General features: G+C 38.1%; 1 protein-coding gene across 1 annotated transcript; it reads left to right on the top strand.

The window, feature by feature from the left end:
* Positions 1–5963: 5963 nt before the first annotated feature.
* LOC142399889 (fetuin-B) lies at positions 5964–10971 on the top strand. The gene is made up of 7 exons (XM_075484446.1): positions 5964–6179; positions 6991–7101; positions 7874–7961; positions 8704–8870; positions 9193–9294; positions 9685–9771; positions 10510–10971. The coding sequence occupies exons 1-7, from the start codon at positions 5964–5966 to the stop codon at positions 10969–10971; spliced, it is 1233 nt and encodes a 410-aa protein (XP_075340561.1).
* The last annotated feature ends 2943 nt before the right edge of the window (positions 10972–13914 follow it).

Here is a 13914-nt window from a genome sequence, read left to right as displayed (position 1 = left end):
AACTTGTTTTTCTATCTTTTTGTTCTCTCTCAAAAGTGCGATTGGTTAAGTAAACTCTAGGTTTAGGCACCAGGAGAGCTTGGTTGGTGTTTCTAATCAAGCATTTGAGGAAAATATTTTCAACTATCCAGTCAGCTAGTTTTGTGACAGCAATGAAAAGCATCAAATCTGCAGGTAATGTGAGGATCATCTGCAGGATCTCTAAAGTTTCCTCAGGATGGAGAGGAATCAAAAATGCTCCCTTGCAGATAAAAACATCTTGTTGAGTTCAGAGAAGAATGCCCAGACTCTTTGAAGCTGATATAGCTAAAGACTTCTGAATGCTTCCATATAGAGAACAATAGTTCACAATCTCTGGACCTTTTTTGTGACAGTATTATATTTTGTACACATCAGCAAAATTACACCACTTACATGTTTCTTTTTGTTTGTTTTGAAAATTTTTTTTATGAGAATGGGCTTGAATAAGAAGTAACTATAACCCAGAAACAGATTTTTACAACTGTTGGGCAAAGCAATATCTCAGAGTGCAATACACATTGAACTTTGCCGTTACATATGGAATCCGACAATAAGTTCATCTCCTCTAATTAAAGAACAGAAATGTCAAGCTGTGATGAGCTCAGGCTCACCCAAACAGGACAGCTGAAGACTGGAGAAATGCAGCCTGCTCCCATGAATCTCTGCTTCTGTCCAGGCTGCAGATGGTAGCCCCAGAAATTGGTGTGAATCCATAAACTCAAGCAACCCTCCAAAGTGCAGACTGCTAGTGGTGGTGTAATGTTGCTGGAAATGTTTTCTTGACACTTTAGTGTCAATGAGTTTTGGTTTAAATGCAACCATATGCACCCTTTTATGGTCGCAATTTACCATCCACAAAACGGCTACTTCCAGCATGTTTCTGTGCCATACCCAAAAGCAAACGTTGTCACATATTAGTTTCATGAACACAACAACAAGTTCAGTGTAGTCCAGGGAACTCTCTAATTAAGTGTGGGATGTGACAGTACGGGAGATTTGCAGCAGGACGGTGCGGTTTATTTATCTGCAGAAATTATGTCTACATGCACCAGAAAGAATGTTTCTAGCAACTTGAGAAATTGATTAAACCTAAATAGAATAGTTAATAAATCAATAATAAGTACATAAACTTTCAAACCCAGACTTGAATTTGCATTTAGTATACATGTTAAGATATGATTAAAATAGTTTTACTTGTCCTCGAACACGATTAATAATTCTGCATCAAATAAAACAGAAACAAATTGGAAACTTATATGTACGTTAGAGGGACTTGAAATGCCCACAGCGAATGAGGGAATGATGAATTATTTTTGCTTGGTCAGAGTGCAAGAGAATTTCATTTCAAGAATCAAGTAACCTTGAAATGTATTTTTAAAAAGAATCACAAATAATAACAAAGAAAACTGAGAACCATTTGCAAAGTGCAGATTAAAGTCCTACAGGCTCAAATCACTCCTTTTTTGCCAAGAGAATTCAGGCATGAAATGCATTGTTAATTGCAGGCATACAAACATCAAACCTCTCATTTAAAATATGTTTTGAATCTGCTTCTCTCATTTGTGGCTGCTGCAAAGAGGAGCTGAAAACATGGTGGGAAAATTAAGATTCTAAAGCTGACTTCTTAATCCAGGTGAAATGACTGGGATTCGTGACCACTGCTGTAGAGAATGCCCTTTCAGCTGTGACAGCTTTGCTAACATGGACTCATGGCTTTACCAATTACAGTGAAATCCAGTGGGTTTAGCAGCAAGGTCCAAAATTTGGTCACAGATAGTGTCAGAACAGGTCTTCTGGGGGGGGTGTTATTGCTGTTGTTCATGTTAAACCAAAATAATTATCCCCCTTCCTCCTCGTTTTTGATCCAAATGACGGTGACCTGTAGGATAATAAAGCAAAACTGGAAGCATCATGTGAAAGAAAGCAATGACAAACATTGTAGAAAGAGCAGAAGATATAATGCAAAAGAGAAGACAAAGATTGTGTGTATGCAATGAAAGCATGTGAGATGAAGACAAAGAAAAACTAGCTGTCAGCCAGTAATTTTGCTCTATTCACTCATATGAATCTCCATGAGAGGAAGAAAATAATGATAAAAGATCAAAAGTAAAAACGTCCATTGAGATGCACAAAAACCAAGGTAGAATAGTAAGGAAAATTGAAAGGAAAATTGCTTTTCTTTTCCTAAATGTGCTATGCAGTAATGAAACAATTTTATTTCCACTCATAGGCAAGTGACGTGTTCCTGAAACGTGAAGAACTCTCTGAAGCAGCATTTTAGACTGCTGTCATTGAAATAATCCACTGAAAGCAATATGAATACCTTGGAAATGACATTTAGATAATGTTCAGAAAAAATCCCCAGTGAAACCACTTTAAACAGTATTTTAGACTAAGTCACACAATTTCTTCTCTTCTCTCTTCTTTTCTCTAACCCCAGGCCCATGATTGTACAATGAGAACAGCAGCAGTCCTCTCATATCTGGGCTTGGGCATCACTGCAGTGTGGCATCTCTCCGCAGCGAGCAGAAGGGGAGATTACTCCGCGCTCACATCAAAGGAGGTTTGTCTAAGTTGGGTCTGGTGTTGTGCTGGTGGAGCGGGTCTTTGGAGCAGCCTCGTCGTTCTTATCTCTCCCCCACAGACTCTCCCTGCTTTCTGTTGCAACACAACTGGCTTCCAGTAACACTGACACATGAATGCATGGCTCTGCACGGTCAAATGTGCACACAGACAAACACCAGTTCAATCTCTTGTATTAAAACACACATCCACAACCATACACATAACACTGAGGAAGCCTTTTTTCTTCTGACATTAGTAGAATTTGTTCTGCTGAGACTCTCTGTCTCCCTCCTCCAGCCTCTGATGAGAGCTCAACCTGGTTCAGTGAATATTTTAAATGGATTAAATGATTATCTCGGGACAGATGCTTGAGTAGGGAACTCTTTCCATGTGAATATTAGGTTTAATATTTTAACATCTCAAGGTGTACTTAACTAAAAACACCATCAAAGTGACTAACACCCACATGTAATAACTAAGCAAATAGGTTTACACCAATATTTTTCTCAGAGGATTTAAACTTCATGATGCATTGTAACATCTTGTGTTCAAGAATGGGTTGGGAAATACGCACACACACACATATATAGATACATACACACACACACATATGTATGTACCTAGTGTATCTTAATGTACTGGACGATGTATATCTTTGGCAATCACTGAAGGAACTACACTTGTATAATAACAACATTTTCCTAAAATATATACACTATATTGCCAAAGTATTCACTCACTCATCCAAATAATTCCATTCAGGTGTTCCAATCACTTCCATGGCCACAAGCGTATAAATTCAAGCACCTAGGCATGCAAACTGCTTCAAACTGCTTCTACAAACATTTGTGAAAGAATGGGTTGCTCTCAGGAGCTCTAGCATGCCACCTGTGCAACAAGTCCAGCGTGAAATTTCCTCCTACTAAATATTCCACAGTCAACTGTCAGTGGTATTATAACAAAGTGGAAGCGAATGGGAACGACAGCAACTCAACCACCAAGTGGTAGCCCACGTAAAATGACAGAGTGGGGTCAGCAGATGCTGAGGTGCATAGTGCGCACACGTTACCGACTTTCTGCAAAGTCAAGAGCTGGGCTTGGCCCCATAATTCCAGTGAAAGGAACTCTGAATGCTTCAGCATACCAAGAGATTTTAGACAGTTTCATGCTCCCAACTTTGTGGAAACAGTTTGGTGATGGCCCCTTCCTGTTCCAACATGACTGTGCACCAGTGCACAAAGCAAGATCCGTAAAGACATGGATGAGGGAGTTTGGTGTGGAAGAACTTGACTGGCCGGCACAGAGTCCTGACCTCAACCCGATGGAACACCTTTGGGATGAAAGGCAGCAAGACAGACCCAGAGTACGATGAAACCTCCACCATGTTTTTATGTGGGTGTTCTGTTCCTTGTGTGCCTCATTTTGTTACCTCTAAACTCCAAACTTGAGCTGCTCTGCATAGAAGATTGTCCAACAAAAACTGTTGGCCAGGAGTTTTCTTTTCTTTTCTTTTTTTATATTAGTTTTGCCTTTTGATTTTGCAAGTGTTGTCGTCTGTCTGTTTGCTTATGAAGCCCAAATTGTAAGGTTTGGTGTGGGACTAAAATGCCACCCTCCTGGCTAAATGCAAAAAATAAAGTCCAGCTTGAAGCTGTTTTGATTTTGTGATGTTTTTCCACAATCTGCACTAAACTACACAGGCTTCTCTAAGTAAGTATCATCTTCTGATATTCTTTATAGTTTGTGAAACATCTTGACATTAGGAACTATTAAAACAGGAATTTCAAGGTCTTTAGAATTTAATATACCCTTTGGAATTGAAAAAAAAATTCTTATTCTTCCAAGCCCACATATCATTGGTTAATACAGGTAATTTAGTCATAGAAAATTAAGGACAGCTGAGTCTAATTGGTTTTTAAAGGTAACGTTGAGGTAATTACCTCAATTAATTAAATGGGTCTTAATAAGTGTGTCTGATGTGCATTTTATGTCTTCATTTCATATTACATTGTGCCTGTTTTTTCCACTTCTTAAACCTCTTTTTTATAAGTAGAGTTCTTCCAGCTTGAGAGCTGACACCAATCCCCCAACAAAGCCCCCCCCCCTCCAACACTGCAGCAGTTTACCCTCTCCTAATTAACATCATATTCATACTCTCACATCTTAATGATGACGTTGCTCTTGTTCGCAAATGTACAAATTATCCTCTTAATACTCACCAGCATCAGTAGCTTAAGTAAATGTTATATCACTGTATTTTGAATGGCACCAACTCCCTCATAACACATTTTGTAAACAATCTTAAGATTCCCCAGCAGCAGTAATAACCCTTTACTTTGTGAGAAAAAAACTTGCATAGAGTCGAAAATAAAAGAAGCACAGCTGAACTAATTGCTTTACTTTCTATGTTTCTGCGTTAAAAAAAAGACATTGATGATACATATGTTTGGGTGCAGTAGAGACAGACTGAGACAGAGATACGAAGTCTGTGTATGCGTGTTTCACAGTTTGCTCTGAGCTGCAGTTACCAACATTAATCAATACAGTCATGAACAGTGGGTCCAAAGTGATGCTCCACAAGTGTGAAACCCACCTTCAACAGACAGCCAAGACTGGTTTATTTTCACCACTTTTACAAAAACAATGATAATCAAAACAGTGCTTACTTTGCATCCTCTTTAAAATAGATTTATCTCAGTTAATCTTTGGTAACAACTGCTGTTTGGAGCAGATTAAATAATTACCATTGCTCATTTACCACAATTAAGTAAATTAAATCAAATTAAGGTTTACTGGAGTATTTGTTAACAATTAAGGTAGAAAACTTAGATAGAGTTACACAGATTTAAGACAAAAAGAAGAGTAATGCTGACATAATTAACTGAGTATTGGTAAATCATTAATCCAGGTCTACCAACTGGATCAACAGATTTTCTTTCAGTACAGCATACCAAACACACAGTGACCCCTACTGGTGAATACGTTGTATTACAGTCACAAAAATTATCCTAAAGTAACTCTAACATGTAATGAGGTATCAATTAAACCTATTTGATTCACATAAGTATAGTATATACTGTACACAACTTTATCTCCTACAATGACAATTCAACAACTCTAAATCTATGGTATCAATACAAGGGAAAGTAAGAATGACAGTTTTGACATTCACTCTTTTGTGTACCTGAACCTCTGGCACATTCATTCACAAATATCTGCCCTCTGCCATCAAATAAACTTTGTCCTTGGCTCCATTTCAACATCGCTGTCCTGTTTTGATTCCAAAAGTCATTGCCTGCATTCAAGGCAAACACAAGAGAACAAACTTCACTTTAAAGCAGCTCTGCCTGGGAGCTCCTGTCCAGACCTTTGCCACCATGGATATATGCACATTTTTACTGCTGTCCCTACTCACTCTGCATGTGTATGGGGAGGAATTTGTACTTATGCCCATTGAACTTGCTCCTATACCTTGTAACGATAAAGCAGTGGAGAAACTTTCTCGTCTGGCTGTCACTTACATCAATGAGGATCGCACTGAAGGCTATAAATTTGCCCTGAACCGCATCACAAATGTCTTCCTGCACGCTCAGGTCAGTACAGAGACAAATCCTAAGTGGGGTATGCTGCCTGAGCTTACTATAAAATACTTGCCATTTGTTTGTGTGGAGGTGCTTTTTTCTTTTATTTTTTTTTTTTTGTTGCTGTTGTTCATGTAACAGTTTGCCATGGCCAGCCAAATCCAGTCTCCGGATTTGACAAGATTTGTGTTTAACTGTAAATAATAGCTATGAAAAATATGAAAACACAAGCAGTTACATTTGTATGCAACCTCCGAGGATTAAAAACAATAATAAATGCTGTTGTATGTTCTTTTGCTGTAACTGACAGCCACTATCGTCTGCCACTTTTAATGACTTTAGGTAGCATTAAAACATGATTTTATGTCCTGAAATGAGAAGCTATCCCCTTTCACGCCTCATGAAAGAAGTTCTTTAGGACTGCAGTTACTGTTAATAAAGTCCAACGCATTCCAGTGCCATGCTGCTCGGACAAACCGGCTTTATGAAGTTCATGATGTCGTCTGATGAAATGGTCTAACTGTGAGATAGATCACATTTTAAGAGGTTCAAATAAACTCCATGACCTTAACTGTTGGCATTTGTTTTAAGTGTTATGCCACAGATCAATACTGTTCAAAGTGTGATATGGAATCACATAAGGATCTCTTGAATTATATTCCATTACCTACCTGAACAAAAGATGGCTGGACTCTTCTCACAAATTTAAGACATTGTTGCTGCTTTGTTCAGAAACATATGTGCATATGATAATGAAATCTGTAAATACGTCACTGTTTTATACCTTTTTCCCTGTGACTTCTTTTTACATTGTGAATGTCAGGGCCCAGCAGGCAACGTGTATTACCTGGACCTCGATGTCCTAGAGACCAAGTGTCACACAGGCAGTCCAAAACCATGGAAACGTTGTGACATCAGACCATTCATGGAAACAGTAGGACACACGCTTATACAAACAAACACATGCTTTTTGTACTTGTCACATACCTGTGAGGATGCCCACTTACAAAGTATGCCTCACAGTGTGAAGGGTGACTTTAGGAAAGTAACTTTCCATTTCCATTTTGTAAGCATCTTAATTTTTTAATCATATATTGTTATGGTTGTCATTGTATATTATAAAAATTTTGAGGTTTTAGAGAGAAGAGGATTTTTTTTTTATTTGATCCTGAAAATGTAAACTATTTATAGGCTCTGCAATATTTGGTCATTAGCAGGAGCAGAAATTGAACATTCAAACTTAATTCTAAGCTCTCCACCAAAAAGAGCTCTTTATCAAAGGAGCAAAAACCAAACATGTCCTCACATTGAAGACTTTGGTTCTCTTATTTTCAGGAAATGTCACTTCAACCTCAAGTACAAAAGCTACTTTTGAGGCTTCCATTCAGGACATTCTCAAATTCAGTGAGCAACAGCTCCACTAATCCAAGGCCAAACTAAATAACCTTGGGTTTTATGTCTAAAAGACAAATGAAAAATCTCAAATAGAGTGTGAGATGTGAAAAAGATATTTTTTTATAATAAGATAAAACGTCTTATTGCAACTGCAGATCTATTCAATTGAAAAGTATTACAACAATGCCACATTCTTTTTGTCTCACACAGCTTCTCTGGTAACTCAAATATTGTCATATATCATCATGTCTTTGTAGAAAAGTTATTTGGATTATGCCAACCAGAAAGTTTTTGTGTTTCATCACTTTCAGCAAATATCTGGAAACTGCAACACCACCATTCTGCACACACCAGAGGGATACTCCTACCTGTATAGCTACGACTGTGCTCTAGTGCCAGGTAACATAATTATACAGTCATAGTTCGCACATCACTTTGATACATTTGCATGAAATGGCAAGTGCTCTTCCTGATTAGTTTGAGCTCAATTTTACAACTTGATATGATTGGAAAAAAAAAAACCTGAACCACTGTGTGAATTATTATGGGTGCCAATGCCAAAGGCAGGGAACACATATTACTATTATGCCAGACTCTTATTACAGTTTATTCTTTTGTATCTTTAGATATTGCAGTTGCTTCGTGTACAAGGGTCATGAAAAAGAAAAAAGAAATGTATGATTGAATAGGCATGTCTAACTGTGGCGTGCGCAGTTTGTCACATACGGGTGTAATAACTATAATAATGCCTCACTGACACAGCTAAAGGCAGCTAATTAATTACTCATCAGATACTCCTGTGTATTTCCCGCTGTGACAAATCAAAAGTTGACTATGTTGATTTCAGCCTGATCTCAATATATATATTCTAACGTGATGCTTATTAATTATTGTCTGACCTGCAAATCAAGAAATATTTCCTTTAAAGATTCTGGCTGTTTGTGCCTTTTCTTGGGTAGAATTTTAATAGCTCTAATCTAATCATTTGCAGAGGCCACAAACCCCAAATATATCTTAAAAGATGTATTTGCATTAATGAAATGTACCAAAGGGGTTCAAAGGTTGCAAATGTTTGAACACAATCTGTATTAGACGTCATTTAAATGCACAGGTTTACCAAATCCTCCTCTGGTTCCTGCAGATCGTCCAGAAAAGCTCCAACAGACCTGTCCAACCTGCCCCCGCCTTCTTCATGTAGACAGCCCAGAGGCTGCGACTGCTGCTCAGATCACCCTGACGTCCTACAAGAGGCAGTCCACTCTGGGTGCAGGGCTTGGAGTGAAAAAGATTACTAGAGCTGCAGCACAGGTGCAGCTATGCTACCTTTAATGTAGGCTGATTTCATGTATCAATAACATGCTGAATGCTATGGTTGTGGTAAAACTGGACTTAAGATTAATCTCTGGGTGTACATGAGAGGACAGAACATTACAGCTAATGTTTGACAGATGAAAACCATTTCTGCTCATCATTAATCATAATGTTATAGATACACAAGACTCTGGCAAATATACTCTATCACCTCTGCTGATATTTATGTTTATCTTTATCTTTATGCATTTAGCAGAGGCTTTTATCCAAAGCGACTTGTCAACATGTTTGAGTTATCATTTACTGTTTGATATTACAGGATGTGCCAGTTGAAGCCGTCTTTGTGGAGTACACAGTCCAAGAGTGTCCAGAGGGATTTACAGAGAGAGGCACCTGCCAGCACCTCAAAAGCAACACAGAGGTACTTGAGCATAAGTTTTCCAGACATATTGGTCATGAACATCTGTATGATTTAATGCAAATGATAATAAAAAATGGCCTTAAAATGGCCAAAAAAGGCCTTTTTGCATAAGGATGTATTATTATGTTACTCCTGCGTTAGGTTCAGCTAATAACTTTACTTGATTAGAGTTAGAAAACAGTCACGGTATGGACTGAAATACACTGATATTACAACGTGATCGTGTCTTCACGGACTCTATTTTCATACTTCACATTCAGTTGGTTTTATTACCGCGAACAGTCGCTTATTCTTCTGATGTCATTGTAGAATGTTTCAGCCTACATTTGCAAGTGCCCCATGGAAACAAATTACGACAGTATTTGGTTAAATGTCTCATCTTCCTCTCAGACTGCAGGTTTCTGTACAGGATCTGTACATGGAAACATGAACAACCATCCTGATGCCCAGGTGTCCTGTGAGATGTTTAAAGTAAAGGTACAAGAAAATTTTTTAAATGTTTATGACTGTTTAACCAGACTGGAGCGGCAGCAGTGATGTCTAATATGAGAAAGAAAAAACAAGGAAAAAATCTGAAACCAATATGGCCCAAATTAAGAAAACATTAATCGAACAAAATATATATACAGCATATATTTAAATACATAAATTTAAATATATGTGTATATATATAAATATTTAAAATCTGCTTATCTATTATGTATTATGTGAATATTCTTCATTTCAGTGAAAGTTGATTTCCGACTGATGAACAATATTAAAAAAGAACAGAAATACATTCAGCAACATTAATAAATCAGTAAGTGAGATGCAAAGGCAACTTTTACATGAAGTATGAATCACTTCTCACGGCAGTATTGTGAGTTGGATATAAAATAACAGACTCCCTGGCCTGGATTTGATGAATGTTTAATTTTGTGTTTTGTTTCAGGTTTTACCAAAGCAACTCTTACAGTGATAATTTAACTCTCTGAATATTTGAAACTTGTTATCTTCTGTCATATTGTACATGTTGGGCTTTTGTCTTTAAATGTGCATTCTGCTTGTGTGTGCTAAAAGGCATCTGTGATATTTAAAATTGAATGCTTCTGTGCTGTAATTATGTTTTCCTTTTTAGAGCTGTGGTATGTAATGTGATATTGTGTGAGATTCTTTTGCAGCTGGTCAACCTGAGCTTGTTACAGTATAACTGTGATGTTGTCTGTTTGTCTGCAGAATGTGGATGTGGTCCAACCAGTGGAGCCACAGGGTCTTGACCTCCCCCAAGAACCTGGAAATGATCTACAGCCTCTTCCCTCTGACCCACCATTGACCACTGCCGCGCAACCAGTACCGTTTGAGCCTACAGCCATTGTGCCCTCAGGCCCCCCGTTTGTTGTTAACCCTTCTGCCCCCCTCACCTCTTCTTCCAGTGAGTCTGCTGAAAGTCTAGTAAATCAGCAACAGCACCAAACCATTGCGAGGCCTTTTGACTCATCTTCTGAAGAAATCAGTGGTCCTGTGGCTCTGCGTCCACCCTTTAACTTCCGCTACCAGAGGCGTGACCGTAAAAAAAGACAGGCCTTGATGGAGACCTCACATCCTTCCTCTCACCACCCAATATTCCTGTCTGATTTCCCCAGTGGACCCTCTCCTTTCCGATCCTGTCCTGGTCCAGCTCGATACGCCACAGTGTAACTGGTGTTGTTCTGCATTTAAATCCATTTCTTCAAGTATGATTTACCCCGTGAGATCCTGGACCAATAAATGGCTCTGACTTCTCTCACTGGAGGCTAATGATAATTTGTGCTAATGAGAGGAATGCTGTCTTATTAGCTGGCCCTGAAATGACCTCTCAGCTGTACTGTAACAGTGCTCCCAAAGCAACTCATACAGTATTTGGAAATGTTAATGAGTCCACTGTGAACAATTTAAAGATAGTTTTGCTTTAAGACGTTTTTAGAGAAATAATGTTACAGCTTATAACTAAAAAAAATGGAAAAATAAGTTAGTCCAAGAAAGTAGCTCACAATAAAATGAAAACAAACAGCAGAAGTGAAGCTTTCAAGCTAAGATCTAGCCTCAGCGACAGACCAAAAAGTGATAAATCTAATAAGATTTTGGTTGCTGGCGTTTTGGAGAGAGGAGAAGAGGAGATAGAGAATGAATCAGACAGATGGGAATCCTTAGGAGTTGGACAACTGAAGAAAATGAGGGTAACGGGTAGATAAGACACTGTGATGTGTGTCACAGTTCAAAAACATCCATTGTGATACAAGTAAGTCACGAGTAGGGTAATTAAAAAGAAATAAAGTGTTAGCAAAATAAAGTATACCACAGGATTTTCACAGCTCTATTTTTCTTACTATTATCCCATTTGCATTACATTATTATTAGTGCCTCATTCCTGCTGCTAACAATGAAAATGACCAAACTGAATAAGAACTCAGTCTGTACTAATTTTGTTTTGTTTTCCTGTTGTAACAGTCAGACTGACTTATACAACTTCAATTTACTCTGAAATAACGTGAAAAAGATAAAACTGTCAAATGAAAATCCAAAGACTGGACTGGACAAAGCCTGAAATGTTTCAAGATCACACCTAAACATCACCCCTGGTGACACCCTTATAAAGCAACATAATTCTTTTTTAAGAAAATCGTGATATCAAAAAAGAGCCATAAGTGTTTGGATCATTGCTCGAGGGATGATGGAGACACTGCAGTCCTCTTCTCAGACAGCAGGTGTCACTTCTAAGAAAACAATTACTCCGTAGGAATAGCACTAAAATCAGTCATACAAAAAGTTTAAAGTTTATACCCTTTTTATTTTTTAATACACACATTGTAACATTATTATATTTTTTTGTTGAATCGTTTTGGTAGACTTCTGTTTGTTTGTGTCAACTCCACCCCTGCCACTATATGAGACCAATCTTTTAATTAAATCCGGACTTGTGTTTGAGTAAATATATTTTATTTTTGCACCAACAAGGGAACTCCCAAAGAACTATAAGTTGATAACTTGGAATCTGGAATGAGAAGTGATAAGCCTAAAAAGTGGTAGGCCTACAACAGACAGTAAGTAAACAGCAACTGAAGATCATGTCTTTAAGAAAAAGGAAGAAATCCAAAAAAGACCTGACACCGGACCTGAGACATGCATCTGGCACGGGCGGTTGAACAAAGCCTATTCGGAGATATTCAGACATATGTCGGACTTTTACTCAAACTTCATCCAGTTTTTTTCCCTCTAGAACAAACAGCTATATGAATTTATACTTTTGGGTCATCACAAGAACAAATCTGACATCAGTGAGTATAATTAGAATACCATAAAACATTAATATGCTCTACGTTGCTCCAGAAATGCAGTGCCCTTGCCACAGCCCAGTTATGTCAAGCCCTTGCACCTACATGACCACAGCAGAACTTCGCCCCTCATGCTAGACTATAAAATCAACCTGCAAGTTCCTAGTACCAACCAAACCTTCCCAGACCACAGCCCAGATGCAGACCTGCCCTGTTCTTAAATTTATCAGGCCCTATCCAGAAGCTGGCCCCTTATAAAAAAATCTGTGAAAAAAAAGGACTCCCTCTGTCTTTTATGTGTGGAGCCATTCTTAATGAGGTACAGTGTGTGAGGGGCAGTAAATAGGCCCAATATTCCTGCATCCCAGGCCAGACAAATTCCGTCTGCCAGAACTCTGAAATGAGTGTGATTTATGAGAAAAGGGTGTTGGTTGTTTTTATTTACTGCTGATTGTTTGTAGTTTTGTATACTGATGATCTTGGTCTAGAATATGAAATGGGGAAAACAAAAATTCACAGTTTAGTTGGTGTGTGTTTATTTGTTATTAATCAAATGCGACAGCTTACCTCACACTGTGCAACAACTACACCATTCCTGGCTGGATAAAGAATAACATGACTCATAAAACCTTTCAATAGCTGATATCCCTTTCTTCACCCATCCAACTGAAAAGCACAGCTGTTTTTTTTTTTTGTTTGTTTTTTATAAATCCATATATAGAAGAAACTCTGACAGCAATCTCACCAAACAAATTCACCCAAGTCTGGTACAACCTGGACTTTAATTCAATGTAAACACAAGAAACTTGTGCTAAAGAAAAATAAAAAAGAAAGGACCAGACTCAGTGAATATTTCCCTATACTCCCTATAATATAGATCAGTGAGCAGTGCTGACCAACATGTCATCATGTCATGTCATGTTGATCTGTTCAACAAAACATGGAACAATCTATAATCCTCCTTAACTGGACAGACAGCCATAAGATTCCAACATCACAGTGGCATCTTATAATTTGATTATATCTCCACAGAGAGATAAATGGCACTTTAAAATAATCAGCTTGATTCTTTAACAGGTACTGGATCCCATTCATCTATACCACTTGGCACTCAGGTGTGTAGGACCATCCTCCAAATGTGGAATTTTTTTTCGCCTATTAAATGCGAAGCAACTGTCCAAATGTGAGTATATCATGAAATGCTGTGACACTTTGTTAGTCTATGGAGTAAATGTTCATGTTCAATTGCTCTTGGATGGTCAAGTATATTCAATGACCTTTAAGTCAGATTCAATGACCTTTAAGTCGGGAGATTACGTCTAGCTGAGGC

Source organism: Odontesthes bonariensis, chromosome 15, assembly GCF_027942865.1.
Source record: "Odontesthes bonariensis isolate fOdoBon6 chromosome 15, fOdoBon6.hap1, whole genome shotgun sequence".
In the NCBI taxonomy this organism is placed as follows: Eukaryota; Metazoa; Chordata; class Actinopteri; order Atheriniformes; family Atherinopsidae; genus Odontesthes; species Odontesthes bonariensis.
The sequence above is the reverse complement of the archived record's forward strand: the minus strand, read 5'-3'. Positions and strand labels throughout refer to the sequence as shown.